The 22,984-nt window shown below is 37.4% G+C and overlaps 1 protein-coding gene and 1 long non-coding RNA gene across 2 annotated transcripts in view; one reads left to right on the forward strand and one right to left on the reverse strand.

The window, feature by feature from the left end:
- Positions 1 to 22,984, forward strand: part of LOC309862545 — a 531,010-nt gene that overhangs the window by 448,681 nt on the left and 59,345 nt on the right. The window lies entirely within an intron of this gene.
- Positions 17,633 to 22,984, reverse strand: part of CFAP299 (cilia and flagella associated protein 299) — a 598,310-nt gene continuing 592,958 nt past the window's right edge. The window contains exon 6 of the mRNA XM_082726526.1: positions 17,633 to 17,871. Within this exon, the coding sequence (XP_082582652.1) occupies positions 17,776 to 17,871 (96 nt within the window). The 3' untranslated portion in view covers positions 17,633 to 17,775. The remainder of the gene's footprint in view (positions 17,872 to 22,984) is intronic.

Consider the following 22,984-nt stretch of genomic DNA (forward strand, 5'->3'; position numbering starts at 1 on the left):
AACCTTGTTTTATGTATTGATGACGTGTCTCCGCAAAATTTTAGAAAATATTTTAATTTAATTTAATTTAATTGCTTGGGAGGGAGAGAGAGAGAAAGAAGATGGAGAGGGAGCAGAGGGAGAGGGAGAGAACAAATTTAAAGCAGTCCCCATGTCCAATGAGCAGCCCGATATGGGGCTCAAAGTCACCAGCCTGAGATCCTGACCTGAGCTGAAATCAAGAGTTGGATTTCAACCAACTGAGCCAGCCAGGTGCCCTAGAAAATATTTCAAGTGAACCTTCCTAATAAGTTATAAAGTTTTAGCTCTTGGGAAACTTTAGGCTATGAAACACTGGGCTGATGCGTGGGCCTCAACACAATAAAACACGCCGCTTTCCCGTGTCGCCATGAGCTCTGCACCGCGTCCAGCAGGTTTCACATCGTTTCACGGCTGCAACGCCATCGCGCTCCTGGTGTCTCGGGCTAGAGGGCACTGGGGCAGCTCTAATTTCTTCCTCCCTCATTCCCAACAGATCTCTAAATCATGTTAATCCGACTTCCAAAATACTGCTCACACTGATTCCTTCTTTCCGGGCCTCTGTCGCTGACTTGTGATTCTTACAGGATTCTCCCAGTTCCTCCGAGGCTCCTCTTCTGCCTCCGAGGTGCCTCTCCTGCCTCTGAGGCGCCTCTCCTGCCTCTCCTCTCTCCCGTCCAGCTAATCCACAACACTGAGTGACCCATTCACATCACCGCAGAAGCTTAAACGTGAAGCAACCTCTCCTTTTCTCTCTCCAACCCGCTGTGATCTAATCTAAAAATGAAAATGTCCTTTCTTCCATTTTATCGTACCTCAATCCTGTTGATAGTTCTCCCTGGTTTGTCAAAAGCAAAATGCAAACGCATGGGTGGAGCTGAGGAGATCCTTGGTGATCTGACTAGAGTTTACGCCTCCTTCTTCAGGTCTAGGCATCCGCTCTACTTCAGACCGTATGTGCCAGAGGGTTTCATCCCTTAGAGTTCCTCAAACACGTCCTGTCCTCTCTCTAACCATTTTGTCGTAGATGCCTCACTTTTGCCTGGATATTTCCTTCTTTGGGTCTTAGCTGGCCCCTCGGCCAACAAGGCTCCTAGAGACTTCTACTTTAGACTATCATGTAATCTTGTGAAAACGTCTGTCTTTTGCTTTATCCCACTTAACTAAAATTATTTAATTATCTATTCCTACTATGGTATTCCCCAAACTTCTTGGAAGTTCTCAGAGGCAGGTTGGTTTCCCATAAGTCAGTTCACTGGACACAAATCATCAAAAACCAGTTAGCTCCTTGGTGAATTAACCAAGTTTGAATTGGCTTAGTACTTCAGCTTCTTGAGGGCAAAGCTTTACATTATTAATTTTGGTGTGCCCCGTTCCTGGTCCAGTGCCCAGCAGAGCAGGCATTCAATAAATTATCTCCCCAATACAGTTTAATTACGACTGCCTTCATGTCTCTAAGTGTTGCTAGTTCCAACAATAGTGATTTTTTTTTCATTAAAATACCATTTTCCAACAGTTCCATTTTAGAAGTAGAGTCAATATTCTTTAAGAATAATGCAGATATTTTGCATGTCAAGAAGTAATTCTCTTTTCTAAAAAATACTGAACCAGTTTCCTATTCCTTTTCTTTTTATATGATTCCTATTTCAGCCCATACAATTTGCATTTTCTTTGGCTAAAAAGTCCCACAGCCCAGGAGGGCATTCTGAGAACTTTCATGTGGTTATCATTTCTGGGAAAATCATTCCCCTGTCATGCATATGTTTGGCACATTTGACTTATTTTGTCTGCCCAGGGCTCTGGGATGACATTGTTTAGAGACAACGAACTTGTCATTTTCAAAATAAGGAAAATAAGCAAATCAGAGGACGGAGAAACAAACATTGGAACATCCGTAAAGAATCATATCAACCATAGGGAAATTGTTCAGACTTCAAGCATGTTCATGGTCTAAAGATTATCTCTTAAGGTTTACCACACTGTATATTCTGGATAGGCCCAGATGACACTGTTGCACCAGAAGATTTTTACTAGTGCTGCCTCTTGAGGACCATAATATGATATTTAGTCTTTAGTACCATAAAGATAGTTTAGTAAAATTGGTTTTTAGAATCTGAAGTGTTCCTTTTAAAACAGACCAGATATATTATACCAGGTCTTCTTTAAAATGGTCGAGAGGAGATGACATAAAATTAGTTGTTTTCTCCATTTATTTATTTTTTCATCCTTTCTTTGTTCCTTTGGCTCAACAGAAGAATTCTTGATATTTATTTAGTGCAATCACCTGAAATCAGAGTATTCGTGATTCAAAGATAAAAGTCAAGATTGTTCTTAAAAAACTCATATATGTTGTAAAGACAAAGCAACATTTTTGCATAAAGATAGAAATTAAAACAGAATTAAGAGATATATACAATGGTAAAGAAGGCAGAGAAGAGAAAAATGATTCACTTCCAGCTAGAGACCTCAGAGAGGGCCACTTGGAGGACATGGCTATGGATTTCAAACTTGAAGGACAACCAGAATCTTAGCAAGTGGATATGAAGAGGAAACACATTTGAGAGAAGAGATGTGCCAAGGCACAATGGTGGAAAAGTAGAGAACTGATACAGGGCGTGGCTTATAGACATCTCTTCTGTGTGTACCGGCGAAGGGTCATACTGGAAGATGTCTGCAGTGAGGCGACAAAATCTTGTGTGTGTAAGGTAGAAGCATCCGAATCATACTTGGCAGGACACGGGGTGCTACAGAGTCTTGCGTGGGAATAAGGGGGTAGGGATGTTCTTAAACGGATTAACCTAACAGTACATGAGGATCCATTTTCAGTTGCTGCCACACCAAATTACCACAAACTGAGTGGCTTAAAACAGTACAGGTTTATTATCCTATGGTTCTGCAAGTCATAAGTTGAGGCAGGTCTTGCTGGATAAAAATCTAAGTGTAGATATAACTACATTCTTTCCAGAGGCAGCACAGGAGAATGTTTCCCTGTCCTGTCCCTTCCTCTTCCAGCTTCTAGAGGCTGCTTACCACCCTTATCTCCTGGTCCCCTTGTTTCATCTTAACTTGTAGCTTTATGTCCTTCTGATCCTTTTCATTTAGTCACATTGTCCTTGGATCACATGAGAAAAAATTCCTTTGATTTGCTGAATCTTTGCTTAGGTTGGGCTGACCTGAATAATCCATGATAATCTCCCCAGCTTAACTTTAACCTTAATCACATCTGCAAAGTCCCTTTTTGCCGTGGAAGGTGACGGTGACGCGGGCACAGGTTCTGAGGATTAGGACATGAACATCTTTGAAAGCCAGGAGTCTATCTTCCACAAGGAAGACGGATTGACGCCGGGAAGACACTCGTCCTGAGTAACTGATGAGGTTGCATTTGGTCTGCCCTACAGACGGGACAGTATAGAACTGAGCTAGGGCACTGGTAGTGAGAATGTCGAGAAGGGGTTGATACAGGAGATGAAGAAAAGATTGACACAGAAACCGGAGATCTAATAGATGGTCTTTGAAATTAAGTTGAAGTTCCCGGGTACTGATGAATATCAGCAGGAGTAGCAATGTCAGGAGAAGGACAAGGTTAAGAAAGCAAAATTATGAATTCCATTTTGAATTTGTTAAGCTTGATGTGCTAGTGAATTATTTAGGCAGAGAAATTCAACAGGCAGTTGGAAACATGCATCTGAATCTTGGGAGACAGGTTGACCCTTAGAAATACGGTAAAGATGCAGGGCCCTGTGTCCCAGCAGTGCATATAACTCCTGCTTATGCGATACATCAACTTAGATAAGACATTCTACATAATGTTTATTATAAAAATAAAAAACAGATTGCATCTTGTCAAGTAAATACAATTAAAGCAGCAAAATTGGTAGTTCCCATATCAAATTGTAATTTATAATAAACTCTTATTTTATATTGTCAACTCTCACACAGAATTGTAAGAATATGACTTGGCATTTAATATTTTTGCCCTAAATTTCATTATGTTTAGTAGATTTCTTTGGCATTTTAAAAAAGTAGTTACATTTACTTCAAAGAAACATTTCAAAATATCAAAAATTGTTATCCCAGTCTAAGATCAGGGTATTGAGGTTTGCCTCTCAAAAATGCTTACAGTTGAGATAGGATCATCTGAATTTAATTTTAGGTTTTAGCCACCTCTTTCCTGGCCTTTTGCCTGTGTTGTTCCGCCATTGCTTACTGACGTTCCACTGAAGTTAACAGAACATCAGGACATGTTTTGTATTGGGCAACAGGAAGAACCCTGCACTTGGGGGTGTTTTTGAATTTTTCAGGAGCCATAAAGAGAACAATTCGAAGAAGACATTACTGCTAGGGAACGAATGTATTGTTGGAAGATGACTTTAGCCTTGTAGATAATTTCTTTTTTCAATATTTTATCGCAAGGGATTGTTTCAGGTATTATATGAGTTTGTGGGTATTATTATCCCTACATTCATGTGAGGCAACTAAAGCTCAGAAACTTACATTGTGATTTACTTCACAAAATTCTGCTAAAATGGCACACAAAAGAAGGTATCTTGGATCCTCAGTCATTGCTTTCTTTATATTATACTCTAGTTGTCTCTCAGTCTCCGAAGGACGGTTTTAAATTAGAGAATGATGCTGTTCTTGGCTGTTCCTTTGTCTGTAGTCTCCCTTATGGAAAGGTCAGACGGCTGGGGGTGAGGGCTTCACTGTATTGGCTGCTGCTCTCCTACCAGTGGTCGGAAGATGGCCTGGCATATAACAGGTGCTTAGTAAGGATTTGTTTCCATTTCTCTAAGAAATTCCATTATGTGGCAGTTTCAGACACAGGCTTTTGGGTGCTGCAGGGCTGAGCTGTGAGCCGACTCTAACCGGAGAGATAAATAAAGGAGTGCTTACAAACGAGTCCTAAACCTGTAGGCGTGAGAGGGCCTGGTACCATACTCCAAACTGACTTTAGCCAGAGAATTATGAAAGAGCTGAGCCACTGAAAAGGGGTCAGAGCAGGTAGAAAACGCAGGTACATTGCAGGGGGAAGCAGAGCAGAAGGTGAAGTTGGATCTTCTAAGGACGCGGTTTCTGCAATGCTTGGCATCATGGGTTTGGGAGGATGAAGCCATACGGTACCTTCCTGCTTGCGCCAGAGCGAAGGCTGAGCAGTTACGGGGAGCAGTAACAGCTGCAGAATCATTTGGAAAATTTGCTTTTAGGTGCAGGCATCCAGAATCATCAGTTTCTATTACTTACATTTCTCCCCGTGAAGTCTTGTATTTGCTCGATCCGCCTCCCTCCGCAGGAGAAAGTCCCACCTCAGCATATATCTGACTTTCTAAGTGTTCAGCTTCCTTGTACGCTTTTGAACTTATACTGGAATTTCTCATCATTATAACAGTTAATCCTTCTTAGAGTGATAATTTGAAAGAAACAGTGACCAATTTAAAAATAATTGGCAAATTAAAAACTAAAAATCTGTTTTATAAGTTCACTGATCTTTTAACTCTGTCCTGTGGTTATAACTTGTCTAGTAAGTGCATTTTCTTTTTCATTTTTATATGCTAGTTATGGAATAAATAAAGTGCCAAGAAAAAAAGCAGAATTATTTTTCACTTTTAAATATTATTACATAATCAGATTAGCAAACACCTACTTATTTGATTTCCTGAAAGAAGTAGCCACAACATATTGCTGAATGTTTATATTTCTTAAGCAGGAAATTATTTCTGAGAAAAGGAAAGCTTTCAGATGTTGGGTTTTCTTGTTGTTGCTAAAAGTCATTTCAAAATTAAATGAAACGTTATCCTTCCTCAGAAACTGACAGCTATGATCTGTAGAAAATAGATACTATTATCATAGGCACCATCAGTGACAAGGGTTGGGAGAGGCAAACGGATTCAAGAGCTGGTAGTATCCACGGATCCATTCAAAGCATACGAAGAGAGCAGGTGAAATGTTAGAGAAATCAAGGATCCAAACTAACCAGGCAGAGAGACATAGAAGTAAAGCCAAGAGTGTATGAAGAGTAACATTGCAGTAACCAGGTACCACTTCTTATGCACATTTTGATAGGCTTCTGGGGGCTGAAACACCAATGAGAAGATATTGCTTGACTGTTTAATGTTTTTTGTTTGCTGATCATCCTTAACTGATAAGTAGGTTCCTTGTTATTATGCGAGTAACGTACAATTTAGAGTCTTTGAGGAGACTGGTATTGAATACTATCAAGCTGAGGGGACCTAATGCGGTTTTTCTAACCCCACAAACACTAAAATACTAAATCTTACACAGTTTGGAGGGAACCTCTACTAATCAAAGTCTGATGAAGTGGACTGAGAAACATAATTTGTTATCAAAAGCAAACTTGTCAAACTGAAGGAAGATGTGGAGGGGGTACATGCGTCCGCTCTATGGCCTTACTGTGCAAAAGCCTGATGTATACCAGTAGTTCTCAGTTGTGACAATTTTGCTCACCACGTGATTTGGGGCAATGTCTGCAGACCTTCCCATTTGTCGTAACTGTGGAGGAATTTCTACCAGCTAGAGACCAGGGATAGGGCTGAACATCCTACAGCTCACTGGATACTCTGCCCCCACCCAACAACCAACATCAATAGTGCCGATATTGAGAAGCCGTGGTCTAGACTAACAAGAGGGTTGGACAAGAGTCTCTCTACTCCACTGTCCTCTCCTTCCCCACCTTTATTTTAAAAATAATGTTATCATTTGTCCCAATAAAGTATTTCTTGAAACAGAAAGATGAGAATGCACAGGAATCTTGTAAGCTCACTAATTCTTGCTTATACATATCGCCCTCTGAGATGGCCATAAGGCTTTTAAACTTAACGTCAAGATCCTGAAGAAAACAATTTAAAAAGTACTGCTCTCTGACATGGCTACCGCGATTCTTATTCCTAAGTAACTGGAAAAGAAGATGAGGGGCTCCTTGTAGGGGCTCCTACAAGGAGAAGAGAGGAACCATTTTGGCAAATTTTCCTGCCAGGAATGACCACTATCATGCTATCCCTCAGTGTGTGGCATCATGGGCGCAGGAGAAAGTCCCACCTCAGTCCAGGAGAGTTACACCATATACACAGCTTCAACAAAGAGCTGTACAGATTCTGCTGTGGCGGAGGAACAAGTGGGGGCAGAAAATCCAAGCAACGTCCAAGTGCAGAGTAAGTGGAGACCGTGGCCATTTCACCGTCTGTGGCAGCAAGCACAGGTTTACATGGATTCACTACACTGGAGAATTAATTTAAGAAGCTATGATTTATTATTTACTGTGTGACAGGTATTATGTTAAATGCGTACCTTAACTGCCTATGTAATCCTTATATGCTCTTGAAGTTTGAAAAATTATATTAAAGATAATGTAAAGAAAAATCATTGCCTCAGTGCACCTGGGTGGCTCAGTGGGTTAAGCCTCTGCCTTCGGCCAAGATCATGATCTCAGGGTCCTGGGATCGAGTCCCACATCGGGCTCTCTGCTCAGCGGAGAGCCTGCTTCCCCTCCCCACTACCTGCCTCTGCCTACTTGTGATCTCTCTCTCTCTCTGTCAAATAAATAAATAAATAAATAATCTTAAAAAAAAAAGAAAAGAAAAATCATTGCCTCAACTGTTATAAAATATGGAATGAAGATGAACTTGACCTAAAAGATATTAAAAGCTATAAGAAAAAAGAAATTAAAGCATGCGGTGACCCAGCAATACACAATACAAAGATACTAGAACTAAACAAAAGAAAAGGAGTGAATTTATTATGGTAAATCTGGGACTTAAAGTTGGTCAAGAAAAAATGGATTATTTTGAAAAATACTGGGGCAAATTAATAGTTATTTAAGAAAAGTTGTTGAATTCCTTTATCATTCTTTATATCAAAATAAATCTCAAGTCAACAAAAATCTACATCTAAAAATAACAACAAAAGTATCCAGAAGAAAATTTAAAAGTGATTACTATCTTGCAGTGGGGAAGTCTTCCTGTCATGAAATATAACAGCTATTAATAATAGAGCATAATTGAACTTGACTACTTAAAAATTGAATCCTTTTGCACAACCATAGAAAATCAAATAACAATAAACTAAGAAAAACATTTGCATCACATATTTCAGAAAAAAAACCAGTATATCCCAAACTTTTCCAAATCAATTAAAAAATAAAGAATTTAATAAAATATAAAGAATGTCAAATTAAAAAATACAAGATGACACAGAAAGATAATTAAGGTATTTGATAAATATATAAAAATATGTGCAAACTCACTTATAATTAAAGAAATACAACTTGAAAACTGCAGTGGAGTACAAATATTTACCTGTTAGAGAAACAAGAAAGGAAAAGACAGCTGATATCTAATATCCGTGGAGGGAAAGATGCACCTTCATATTCACCTTAGGCCTGTGAACTGGTGTAACACTTTGGAAAGGCGATTTGTTAATATCTCTCAACATTTAAACAAACACACCTGCCTTTTGATCCAGCAGTATCATATTCAAGAATTTCTACATGGAAGAAAATGTTAAGAAAACCATAGTTTAATACAACAAATACTTTAACATCATCAATGTTAAAATGGTTAAAATGGTTGAAAACATTATGGTCCATCCATATACTGGAAGAGCACGCAGATCTTTGGAAGACTGAAATATGTTCGTGTTCATCGAGTCTTTGTTTTGTTTAAAGGCCTACAACAGCAGGCACCAGGAGGCTCTTGATAAATATTTGTTGAAGTGACCCCATCCTAAATGTGGAGCAATGGGAAACCGTATGTAGCGACAATACCAAATATCAAAGAAAAAATAAAAAAAGCCATGCACTCACACACTCACACCGTTATCTAGAGAGACAAACTGTCAGCAGTGGTATCTTTTCTGCAGTGGAGCAAGTACTGGGAAGCAGGGATGGCCTAGGGTCAGGTGAAAACGTAGCTAAGGTACAAACCTGATTGTCTCCTTAAACAGTGTGTGCTAGGGATCTCACATGTCCCCTCCTGGCCCAGGCCTGTGAGAAAGGACCTTTACTTCCATCTATTTTTCAATTCTACTTGAATTATTTGCTATGAGAATGGGAACATATTTTAGAATTAACAGGAAGAATAAGCAAGAAAAATATTACTTGATGAAACTAGAATTTAAGAATAAGAATTTCATGGTGTAACAGGACTGGCAGTGACAACTGAAGCATTTTAAAATTAGAAGCAAGAATAATTGTCATAAATGTTGCTGCAAAATTAACTTTAATTTTTGATGAATATTATTAAAAGACAGGATTTATTAAAAATGACAATAACCCGGGTTTAAGCCACCAGATTACATTAATAAACACTGAAAAATGTTGGAAGTGGTAATAAAATGGGCACTCATTTACCAGACAAATAAAAACAGAAGCAAAGCAAAGTTGATATTTTAAAATTCAAGGAAAAAATGGGATTGAAGTTAAAAAAAAAAAAAAAAGGAAATCAAAGATTCTTTCAGTGCAGGTACAGTCCATGCAGACAATGCCCATAACAATAACAAAAGGAGGAGTTTCAAAATCAATTAAGAAAAAAATTGTTAGATTTATAAGACGTATTAAACACTATTCAGGGTAAAAAAAACTTGGCCATATCTCTGTTAGCCTTTGAGGGTCCAAAACACATACATTCATACACATGTACGTGTATGAATGAATGTGTACATTCATTTTATTTGTATTTTGTACTTAAAAAATTTTTTTTTAAAGATTTTTATTTATTTATTTGACAGAGAGACGCAGCGAGAGAGGGAACACAGGCTGGGGGAGTGGGAGAGGGAGAAGCAGGCTCCCTGCTGAGCAGGGAGCCCGATACAGGACTCGATCCCAGAACCCTGGGATCATAATCTGAGCCAAAAGCAGGCACTTAACAACTGAGCCACCCAGGCACCCCTGTATATGCATGTATATATATAAAAAAGTGATATAGGTACTCGGATAACATGTTATTACAGTTTAAATACACATTAAAATAAACAATATGCATTTGTTTCAACCATCTGTGAAACATTACATTAAAAAAAAAATAAAGCTAACTGTAAGCTAAGTTACAGGAAAATATCAATAAAATCCCCAAAGTGGGAATTGTAAAGGCAAGGTTCTTTGGCAGCAATGCAATAAAATTAGAAATCATGCTCACAAGCATAGATAAAAGTAATTAGGGTTACTTTGAAATTAAAACAAAAGCCAACTAAAATTTTGGGCTAAACGCTAATGCAAATAATGCAAGTATGGAGTCTTTATAAAACCAAACGAGAACAGTAATTCTCAGAATTTGTCGGTGGTGGCCAATGGTGTTCTCAGAAAAAAAAATTTGTGTTAAATTTTCATTATTTTTGAAAAGCAGAAATAAAAATAATGACTAATTGCATTTCAAAAAGTTTGGGAAAAACAATAAAAAAGGCATAGAAAAGGATATGATGAAAAACAAAAATAGAAACAATTAATTCAAAACAGAATCTGAATCTATTCAAAAGCAAAATGGTAGGCATTTTAAAGTCAAATCTCTTATAATTATAATTAAGAGATAAGGTATGACGCAGATTAAAAAAATAGAAATTATACATTTAATATCACAAAAAGTACAGAGGGAATATATTACAACAGATATTATGTACCATTCTATGAAAAGATGTTAGAAGACCTCATGAAGTAGATTATTTTTCAGAGAAAAATTTAATGTTCAAAATTAGCTCAAGAAATAAAAAACTTTAATTTCTCTAATAAAAAGATAATCAAAATTTTTTCTTCTGAAAAGTGTTGAGCTATGTGGTTTTACTATTGAGAGTTATCTTTAATAACTAAGATAATCCAAGTTTTTACATAAAATGTTTTCTGAAATATGGAAAAATCCAATCTTACTTTGATTTTTTAAAAAGTAATCTGTTAAAGATAGTATTTCAAAACAGCTACATACTTTAGAGAAAGAAGGGATAAGCCACAGACTGGGAAGAAATATATGCAAAACACATAACTGATCAAGGATTTGCGTCTTCAATTTACAAAGAACTCTTAAAAAGCAGCAGTAAGAAAAAAGTCCAATTAAGAAGTGGGCAAAATATTGGAACAGATACTTTACCAAAAAAGAACACACATGGAAAATTTATGGCATTGCTCAACATCATATGTTGTTAGGAAATTTCAGATTAAGACAACAACAAGAACATTTGAAAGCATTCTCATAACTAGAATTGCAAAAATCTCAAATAATATATGAGCAAACCAATTTGGACAATTTACTGAAGAAATTGCTCAAGAAGCATTTTTACCTGGAATGTATATCAAAATTTATACATGTACCATATCATCTAACTTGATTTTAGTTTTAATAATAATTTCCATTGGTGGCAAAAATGCACTTGGAAGGAAACATTGATATTCATTCCTAGTTAAGTCTTAAAGCAAATTTGGAAATAGGAGTATAGTTCCATCTAATATTAAAATATGAATATCAAATCAAGAGTCAACATCATACTTAATGGTTTTCACAGTGTGTGATATACTGCTAGTTTCAAGAGATTTCACAGTAGAGCTTTCTTCCCAGCTCATGATAAGTCATCTTGCTCTAGAAGGACCTTTAGGTGTTCGGACTCCCTTCCGACCTTGACCACCGCTGACTGATCCAGAGATATGCACCTGCCCCTCTGGGGCTGATTAAGTTTCCTCTCCTGACAGACGGAGAGACTGGGAAGTAGTTGGAGCTCAGCTTTATCACTGGCCGTGTTCATCAGAGAGGCTCCCAGAACTCCTCTTTATTTTTTTCTCTCCTGAATCTTGCTTTTCAACTCTTTCTTGGATTTTAGTATGTACGTCTTCCTGTTTAAATGTGTGAGGTATTTGTGTGTGTGTGGCTTGCAAACAACAGAAAATCTCCAGTAACAGAGGTGTTTCATGTGAAAACGGGGATGTTGACCAGGGGACAATTCGCGAACCTAGGTTAAACAAGCCTGTAGAGCTCTATTTTGGGCCTCTTGGAATCAGTAACAGTCACTTAGTCAATCACAGAAAATTTGGGGGGGACATATACTTTTTTAAAAAATATTTTATTGGGTGGCTCAGTGGGTTAAGCCGCTGCCTTCGGCTCGGGTCATGGTCTCAGGGTCCTGGGATCGAGCTCCGCATCTCTCTCTGCCTGCCTCTCTGCCTACTTGTGATCTCTCTCTGTCAAATAAATAAATAAATAAAATCTTTAAAAAAATATATTTTATTTATTTGACAGTGAAAAAGAGTAAAAGAGCCCAGGATGGGTGGCAGGCAGAAGGAGAGGGGGAAGCAGACTCCCGCCAAGCAGGGAGCCCAACGTGGGGCTCGATCCCAGGACCCTGAGATAACCACCTGAGCTGACCGAGCACAGACACTTAACCGACGGAACCACCCAGGCGCCCTGGCAGATTCTTTTAAAAGACTAGTACGCTATAGAACATGCTTTGGGAAATACTTCCCAAGTGGTATTTCCAGTAAATCAGCAGCAGCATCGTTTAACAGTATGATTCTAGAAAGTCTCCGTCAATTCGTGTAGTTATCTACGACAACCTATTGGTAGCTGAGGGGAAAATCATTTACAACAGCAGTAACGGCAGGGACGACTAGAAAAACCTCCGTCTTTAGATTCCTTCTTCCAAGCTGGTGAATTCCTGGAGGGGACCCCGTATTCTTTATTCTGCCCCTAGAAAAGAATCTGGCTCAGAAAAGGTCCTTCATAAATAAATGAGTATACATTTCCTTTTAATTTCCTTGAGATTAAGGAAGTTTATGGTTATTGTCTATTGTTCAAAACATATTATCCTGGGAGCTACAATAACACTCAAGACGTTGGTCATATGTCAGATCGTTTTGATTATGTGATTGTTTATCCCAGAAAATTGCATTATAAGCCACGAAGAGAATCTTCACCAGTCCTACTGCCATGCTGTTTTCTTCCGTTGCTAACCGTCAGTGAAAAGGGGAGAAGTCACTTGCTGCTGCGTGACTGAGTACCTGGGCGACTGTCCCGGGTGCTGCCCCTGGGCCAGTGTCCCGGGTGCTGCTCCCCTTCCTGTCTCCCACATGCTCTTGCTGCTCCCTTCAACTGGACGCATTGCTGTGTCCCCAAACTGCCTGCTTTCCTGAAGATTCTCATCCATTTGCAGGATTATCATAGTTGCTCGAATTGTGGGAAACATAATTTTGTAGAGCCTGATCACTTTAGATTTTAAATTTTAGTGGGGGCTTTAGCTCCTGAGTAAAGCTGAGTCAGGGGTCCCTTTTCGGGGATTCCGGAATTGGGAAAGAGAGAGAAGAGAAGGAGGGAAGGAAAGAGGGCAGGGCAAGGAGACAGGGGGAGAAGGCGGGGGACAGGGGGAGAGGAAGGGGGGACAGGGGAGAGGGAGGGGGAGAAGGAGAGAGAAAGAAGGAAAGAAAGAAAGAAAGAAAGAAAGAAAGAAAGAAAGAGGCAGAAAGGGAAAAAGGGAGAAAGAAAGAACAAGAGAGAGAGAGGAAGGCAGGGAGGCAGCGAGTGTGACCCCGCCCATCGAAATAAAGAGGCTCTTCGGTTGGAAGAGAATAATGACGTGCAGAGAGGAATGCAGCCATGAAATAAAGCAGGAGTTTCAATAGTATTCAAGTGTTTGATTATGATCATAGGATTATTCCTGGGATGCAGACATATTCCGTTCTTTCTTTCGTCCTGGGAGACGCCTCCATGTTTTTTAATAAAGGCTCAAATTGGATTTCTGTCACTTGCAAGCAGAGTCTTGGATAACACACTTGAACTGTCACTTGGAGAAAATTCTACTTAACTCGCAAGGCTATTCTGTTCCGCGGAGGGAGTCTATAAATAGATTAGAAAAACAGCAAGGGAAATCAGAGATGTTTTGGATTTTGAGGAGACCTACAAGAGCCAGAGTCTGGAGAGATAAAATGATTTGGCCAATTATCAACATCAGTTTGCCAAATAGTCTGGTTCTTAATGCTCTTTCCTCTTTATTGCATTGCTCAGTTTCTTGTTTCATTTCCTTTGAGTCGGCTCGCTCATTCTTCCATTTTTGGGTGCCGTGTTGCTGGCCCACTGTTCTTCTGCTGATTCTCACATGCATTTCACATACTCCTTCCCTTTGGTCCTGCATCCCACCATTAGTGTCAAGTTAAAATTACTTTCTTAGGGTACCCTGTATTCAGGCATAGCAGTTCTCGAATTACTCTCTTCTTTACTGGGAGAAAGTCACCTCAATAAGCTTCCACGAAAGGAACTTCGAATCTACAATAGCTGCATTCGTTTGACCTTAGACCTGTGACCACAGGACAAGGCACGATAGGAGAAATACACTCAATATAATCAGAAATCACTTAAATATTTATAGGTGTCATGGCTCTGCTGGTAGAAAGAATATAAAAACAATTCACAGTAGAATGAAACCCTATATAGATTCACTGAGCATCAAACGACCTGGGTGGGTCCTGCAAACCCCAATCAGATGACAGAGTTAGGTAATATGATTCGAGACTCCACAGCTCTCAGACAGCAAGGCAGCCCACATTTGAACAGCATAAACCTGGAACCCTTGGAGGTCTAGACCTGGCTTAGCATTGGCAGAACGGGTCTAATCATGACAAAATATCCTGGATATTTGCAGTCCATATCCCATGCATGGGCTAAATTATGTATCCCTCCAAAATTCATGGTCAAGGTCCTATCCCCCAGGCACTCAGAATGTGACTGTACTTTGAGACAGGCCCTTTTAAAGACTTACGTTAAAATGAGGTCATGGGTGGACTCTAATGCAATCTGGTGTTCTCATAAGAAGAAATTTTGATACATGGAGAGACACCTGCTCAGAGGAAAGATCACGTGAAGAAATAGCAAGAAGGCTGCCATCTGCACGTAAGGAGAGCACTCTCAGGAAAAATCAGACTTGCTGACACCTTGATCTTGGTTCCAGTCTCCAGAACTTTCAGAAAATAAATTTCTGTTTTTTCAGCCACCCTGTCTGTGGTATTTTGTTACGGAGGCCCTAGCAAATGAGTATGTCCCATAACCCAACTCAAACCTCCATTCAGTATTCACTATCCATAAATTCAGTCCAGAAGCTAATTATTAGTGTCTTAAACCTTGGAATTAAATATGGGAATAATCTGTAAATATATTAAGTATTTTAAATACCTACATTTAAAAATATTTAAAATAGTGGGACACCTGGGTGGCTCAGTGGGTTAAGCCTCTGCCTTAGGCTCAGGTCATGCTCTCAGGGTCCTGGGATTGAGCCCCTCATTGGGCTCTCTGCTCAGCAGGGAGCCTGCTCCCACCCACCCCCCCCACCTGCCTCTCTGCCTACTTGTGACCTCTCTTTGTCAAATAAATAAATAAAATCTTTAAAAAATTTTTAAATAGTTAAAACATCTATGAAAACTACCACATATCCTTCCAATTTAAAATGTGATATTTGAATAATTAGTTCAGACATGAGTGTCAACTAAAATTTTATAAATTTATAAGCCATACTGGAACTTTTAAGAGACTATGAGTCTTTTTATTTATACATTTAAATTCTTAAATTTATAAGTTATTTAAATGTATACAAAGGCTCATTTCCTAGTTAAAATTTTGAAGTAATTAGAAAATTGAATGTAATGAAAATCACAAAATCTAAAATGTTTAAAAAAATTTAGTTAATTAAACTATAAATGAACTCAGAAAAATGATAGTAAAAATTAAAATACTTAGAATATAAGTAAATAGAGTTTTTAATTTACAAATGCAATAAATCAAATATTTTTTAAGATCAAAACAATCTCAGAATTACAAAAAAGTTGCAAGGACAACACAAAGAAAACCCCCGGAATATTTACAATTTGCTGACATGATGCCCCTTGACTCCCAAACACTTTAGTGTAATTTCCTACAATCAAGGACATTTTCTAATATAACCACAACATAATCATCAAAATCAGGACACACACTTTTACATTACCACCATCTAATCTTCAGAAACCCTTCAATTTTCACCAGATGTCCCCAGTATCCTCTTATAGGATAAAGATACAATGCAGAATCATATGTTGCATTTGATTATCGTGTCTCTCCTTCAGTCTGAGACCGCTTTTCAAGCTTCTATTTTCAAGATCTTGACAACTTGAAGATCTCAGGCCAGTTATTTTGCATAATGTCTATGGATTTTTTTTTCTAAGTTTCCTCTTGATCATATTCAGGTTATGCAACTTTGGCAGGATTATTACAAAAGTGATGGTGAGTTATTCTCTTGCACATTACTTGGGGGACAAATTCAGTTTCCTTCATTACTAAATATATTCCCTTCCATCGCTTGTTGAAAGTGGTGACTTCCAGTTTTTTCCATGATTCCCTCTGTAACTAACACACATTTTGTGGGAGATATTATGTAAATATTCCATTCCTCATCAAACATTTCATTTATTCCTTTATATAGATGAGTATGGGTTCATGGTTTTATACTTTCTGCCTGTTTTTTTTTTTCATTATTTATTTTGATGCCCAAATTGTCCCAGGTTTGGCCAGTAGGAACTTTTTCAATGTGGATGTGGTTTCCTTTTGAAAAATCCCTTCATTTTTCAAGAATTTCTTTGCTTTCTGGCACAAAAAGAAGTTCTAGATCCACATATTTTCCCTGCCTCAGCCCTGGAATCAGTCATTTCCCCAAGGATGACTGCTTCTTTTTGGTAGAAAATGGTGGTGAGAAACCAAAATCTGGGTGCCATGTGTGCTCATTGATTGGGTGTTGCTGTTTTGAAGTCCTCTTATTGAACAGAGAAATGGCAAGTGCATCATAAAACATTAACATATGTTCTGTATTTGTTGTATATATTGAAAATCATGAGATCACACCCATATACCTAATTCTAATTTAATACCACTCTCCTCATCTTGTATGAAATCTCCAATATTATGCCAGGCCATCACCCCCCTGTGAATACACCTTTCTCCCCCCATTGGAGCTCTGATGCCCTGCTCTGGGCTTTCCCATTCCCACACATTGAGCAGACTTCTGTCTTGCTTGGCCCCAACTAATGGCCACAGTACTGGATTGCTTAGAAAGAGAAGAGAATGGGAAGAAGAGGAAGACTCAAATATTAATTTTTAAATCACAAGTGGCACAAAAGCCACCTGCAATGTCACGTGAGGAAAACATGTTCTTCCCTAATGAAGTCCTCACTTCCCTAAAATCTTTTGGTTTCACTTAGATTTCCTTTTCTCAGCTGCATGGTCATGGGGTTCACATTGTCCAGGCACACAAGTGTATCAAACACTTCATTTTATACACCACCTCATGGAACATTTGAGATTTTATTTCCTCATACAGAGCTATTGAAAACCTTGTATTTATATCTTCTTACTCTTGTTCTTCAATTTCAGACTTACCAATATTCAACAAATTTAGTAGATAGAACTGCCACATGGTACAGATTCCAGACCTCTATATTTGGCAATAGTAGGACCTGGAGTATTTTTGTTTTGGAAGATCTGAGCTACAAAATAAGTATCAAGAAGATTCTCTCCCAAGAACTGTTACAATCAGCTTCAGGATTTAGAGGGAAAAATTTAGAAAAACCTCAAGTCAGATTAAGATCTGTACCCCACAAAGAGAGTCACAATTACGGTTTTCTTTCTAATTTCTTTATCAACTTTTATTATTCCAGCTTGCATCCCAGCTACAGGACTCACTTGTTTTCTAAGTTGTTTCTGGTTACAGAATTCATCCAAATTTAGCAAGCCATTAGGGGACCATGTAACGTGTTGGTAGTTAAGTCTTTCTTCTGGAAATGTGGTCAAAAAGGACAACTTGAATGTAGAGTTCTGTCTGGATAGGGGTTCTAGTAGAGTTGTCACCTGGGGAAGACTAAAATACATAAATTATATTGTTAATCAGTCCAGTCTATCATGCAAATGATTGGCATTAAACAAATTTTCTTGTTTCAATATTATAGGAACAGAAAAAAAATGCAATGGCCATTAAGACATTTTCATGTTTCAACTGAAACGAAATTTTAAAAAATAAATAAAAATGTTTAAAAAACAGACATTTTTGTGTTTCCCTTCAGGTTCTTTTTCTTAGGAGTGGTGATAATTCCATTCAGAAGCTTTGAGGCTCTGGGATGTGATATTACTGAAAACTATCAGAAGCTCATACTTGTCTGGACCCTGCTAAACCCCACGAGTCAATAACTCTGCAGAATTTCCAAGGAAGGACTTATAGACACATGTGATCACAGGTTAACAAATTTAAAAAAAATCCTATCACAATTTCAAGTTTGTCAAATAAAAATGACCTTGAGTTTGGAATTGATGAAGACTAGAGGAAGTGCCTGTCCATGGTGGGTTTAATTAAAACCTTCTTATCTGTTTAAAAACTATTTGAACTTTTTTCCCCCTCCCTTTGAATTATAATCTGTGAAAAAAGATTTGCTCTTTATTCAGGATACTCTATAATACAACTAGGCTCCTGGGGAACTCCTGTGGGAAGGAGTATTCACTAATGTGGTATTGAGAAGAGAGAAAAGATAGACTCTAAAAGAGTTGGCAATATCTACAATTGGAAATATTATTCAATGCACAAAAGAATGAAGTTACTTGCTCTCTCTTCTTGTAGAAAGAGATGATAAGGCATTTAGATGTAGGACTAGAGGAAAGCTTTCATCCTGCTTTGTCCCCATGATAGTCATTTCTTGTTAGCAAGAAAAAATGTTTTAGTTTTTCTTTTAAGTAGAGTCAGCAAAACTGTGAAGACTGAAATGGGTAAACAAAAATAGTGGGTATCCTGAGTGACTCACCCATCCAACTTTTTTCTGCCTTTCATGGTATTTGTTCTATTTTACAACTCTTTAAGTTGTGGAAAACTTGATAATAATGCAAAATATTATTGTCAAAAAGATGAAAATAATTGTATGCAATAGAATTCAATTAATTATTACACTGCATTGAGTTCTATTTGCAAATTAATTTCAATTTTTCTTATTCCCTATATGTTTTGCTCCTAGAATTCTCCTTTGATTGCTCTTTCTATAATTAGTAAATTAAATAAAAGAGTTGGCACATTCATGTCATATCTGTATGAGAGTTATAATTATATCCTTCTATGAAAAATTACCTTGTATACAACTACCTTGTGAACAATTATCTTGTAGTAAATTACAATGCCCGATGGAGTCAGCTGATGTCTGAGGAACCTGTGTTGTTGGAGGAGTGTTATACCTCATGTAGGACATAATCCGGGGCATTTCCTGGTTTCGAGAGGTAAATTCCCTCTTGTTACAGAACTTTCACTTTGCCTATCCTCTGTTTCTTTGCATATTTTCTATTTTACTACTTTTGTGATTTGTTTTTGTTTTGGGGACTTTTAAAATCAACAAATTATTTCCCATTGGTAACAGTAATTTGTTTTTGTGGTCAAAATTTTGTGATCTTTGTAAATGGAGTAATAGATTATAGAGATTTATTCTTTCTTGGAGAGAAGACAACAGAGAACATGATTTGTTAGTATTTTATTTTCTTTGTCTGCTTGTCTGTTTGAGCTCAGATTGAGAATCTTGTGCTTATCAGGAAAGGAAACAACCTTTTGAAATATAGTCTGGTAATTTTTTTGTGTTTACTTTTGGTCTGTGGCTAATGTTTAAAATTCCAGGAAAACAAGGAAATCAAAACTTTGAATACTTGATATACGTATACTTAAATAAAAAGTTACTCTTTAGGGGTATCTGGGTAGCATAGTAGATTGGGTGTCTGACTCTTGGTTTTGGCTCAGGTCATGATCTCAGGGTCATGAGATTGAGCCTTGTGTTGGGCTCTGAGCTCAGTGTGGAGCTTGCTTGAGATTCTCACTGCCTTTCCCTCTGCCCCTCCCCACCTGTGCATGCTCTCTCTCCCTGAAATACATACATAAACCTTTTTAAAAATGTTATTATTTTGAAACTCAGAAATATTTTGAACATTAAAGTTCATGTAATTAAGGTAAATTTTGGTAAATCAGACTAGTAAAATCATTTGGCTTAATAAAAATGGCTTATAGTGTGACTTATGAGTGTTAGGTATAATACAAGCATACATTTTATGCTACTTGGGTTTGCTTTTCTTAAATTTATTCAAATACAATGATAAAACTACACAGAGTAATAAGGACAGACTAAAACCACTGTCTATGTGCTTTTGTGTTCCAAAGAGAAAATAGTTTTGTTTTATAATACAAGCTTTATAGTACTGGTTTTACATATGAATATTCATTGTATAAATATATACAGTAGTGTTTTTCAGGACTTTTTTTCCTTTTTGTTCCTTTTCAAAACCTCTGTACAATCTTAAGACTTACTAAGGTCTCCCAAAAACTTTTATGTGGGTTATAACCATCAATATTTACCATATTAGAAGTTGAAACTGAGAAATTTTTAAATACTTACTGATTTGTTTGACTAGAACAATGATGAACATGAATTAAAATGTTAACAGAAATAACATCTTAATAAATATAAAAATTACTTTGAACTCCTTGGTACCCTGAGATTTGTTGTGACAGAAAAAGTAAAATAAAGGGCAACTTTGGAAGTAAATTTTACTTGACTTGGTTTATAGCACTTGAGTTTGAAATGAAGTGATGAAATATTATAAAATTTTCCTAATGTTTGCCTTATCTTGATGGGCTTGTTTTTTTTTTTACTTACTGGTTCATTTCTTGACATATATATAAATATTTTTTTTGACCTTCTGTGTCATCTGTATAGGTAGCAAATAATGTGTGACTTATAGGAAATTTTTTCTATGCTTTATATTGAATTTATTACATTCCTGATTAAGAAAAAGAAAGAAAGAGAAGAAAGAAAAGAACAGATTCCTCACTTATATAAAGATAAGTTCCTTTACAATCATATTAATGTCTATACTTATTTAAAATGTATTATTATTTTATTTTTTTTAAGATTTTATTTATTTATTTGACAGAGAGAGATCACAAGTAGACAGAGAGGCAGGCAGAGAGAGAGAGAGGGAAGCAGTTTCCCTGCTGAGCAGAGAGCCCGATGCAGGACTTGATCCCAGGACCCTGAGATCATGACCTGAGCCGAAGGCAGAGGTTCAACCCACAGAGCAACCCAGGCGCCCCTAAAATGTATTATTATTTTAAATGCTTATTTAATTAAATATATGACTAAGTATTATTTCTCTAGTATCCTGATCCTAGCTTAATCAAATGTCCAAATATCCTCTAACAGTTTTAATTTATAATTTTTACCTTCCATTAGTTGGACTCCAAGTGTAGAAAAATTAAATGAAACTTTACACGTACTTTACACTTAATTTTCCATGGCCATTTAGTTATTTGCATTGGTTCAAAAGGAGCTGTTAATTTTTTAAAAATCAGGTTGTAATTGTACACATTGAAAAGCCAAGGCCCTGCCTGAAATGTCATATTTGAAAACAGTACTCATTTAAATCAGGTAGGAACAGCCACTCTTGATGAACTAAGTTTGATTATTGTATTGTATTGTATTGTATTATTGTATTATTGTCAATGTGTTTCTTTGATTTTGTTATTAATGGGTTTATATAGTTGGTGCTCCCATTTTAGGGGCATAGATATTTAAAATTGTTAGAACTTCTTGTTGGACAAACCCTTTGAGTATGATATAGTGTCTTCCTCATTTCTTATTATAGTATTTGGCTTAAAATCTAATTTATGTGATATAAGGATTGCCACCCCTGCTTTCTTTTGATGTCCATTATCATGGTAAATTGTTTCCCATCCCCTCACTTTAAATCTGGAGGTGTCTTTGGGCCTAAAATGAATTTCTCGTAGACAGCATATTGATGGGTTTTGGTTTTTTATCCATTCTCATACCCTGTGTCATGTGATTGGGGCATGTAGTCCATTTATATTCAGGATAACTATTGAAAGATACAAATTTAGTGCCCTTGTATTGCCTGTAAGGTGACTGTTACTGTGTATTGTCTCTGTTCCTTTCTGGTCTACTACTTTTAGGCTCTCTCTTTGCTTAGAGGACCCTTTTCAATATTTCCTGTAGGGCTGTTTTTGTGTTTGCAAATTCCTTTAGTTTTGTTTGTCCTGGAAGTTTTTTTATCTCTCCTTCTATTTTCAATGACAGTCTAGCTGGATATAGTATTCTTGACTGCATATTTTTCCCATTTCATGCTCTGAATATGTCATGCCAGTCCTTTCTGGCCTGTCAGGTCTCTGTGGATAAGTCTGCTGCCAGTCTAATATTTCTACCATTGTATGTTACAAGTCTGTTTGTTACAGACTTCCTGTTCCAAGCTGCATTCAGGATTTTCTATTTGTCACTAAGACTTGTACGTTTTACTATTAGATGATGGGGCGTGGACCTATTTTTAATGATTTTAAGGGGAGTTCTCTGTGCCTCCTGGATTTTGATGCTTGTTTCCTTTGCCATAGTAGGGAAATTATCTACTATAATTCACTCCAATATACCTTCTGTCCCTCTCCCACTTTCTTCTTCTTCTGGAATCCCAATTATTCTAATATTGTTCATCTTATGGCATCACTTATCTCTCAAATTCTCCCCTTAATAACAAAATCAAAGAAACACATCGGCAATAATACAATAATAGTAGGGGACTTGAACGCCCCCCTCACTGAAATGGACAGATCATCCAAGCAAGAGATCAACAAGGAAATAAAGGCCTTAAATGACATATTGGACCAGATGGGACATCACAGATATATTCAGAACATTCTATCCCAAAGCAACAGAATAGACATTCTTCTCCAATGCACATAGAACATTCTCCACAATAGACCACATCCTGGTCACAAATCAGGTCTCTACTGGTACCAAATGGTTGAGATCATTCCCTGCATATTTTCAGACCACAATGCTCTGAAGCTTGAACCCAATCACAAGAGGAAAGTTGGAAATAACCCAAATACATGGAGGCTAAAGAGCATCCTTCTAAGGAATGAATGAGTCAACCAGGAAATTAAAGAATTG

Source organism: Mustela nivalis, assembly GCF_964662115.1.
Source record: "Mustela nivalis genome assembly, chromosome: 4".
In the NCBI taxonomy this organism is placed as follows: domain Eukaryota; kingdom Metazoa; phylum Chordata; class Mammalia; order Carnivora; family Mustelidae; genus Mustela; species Mustela nivalis.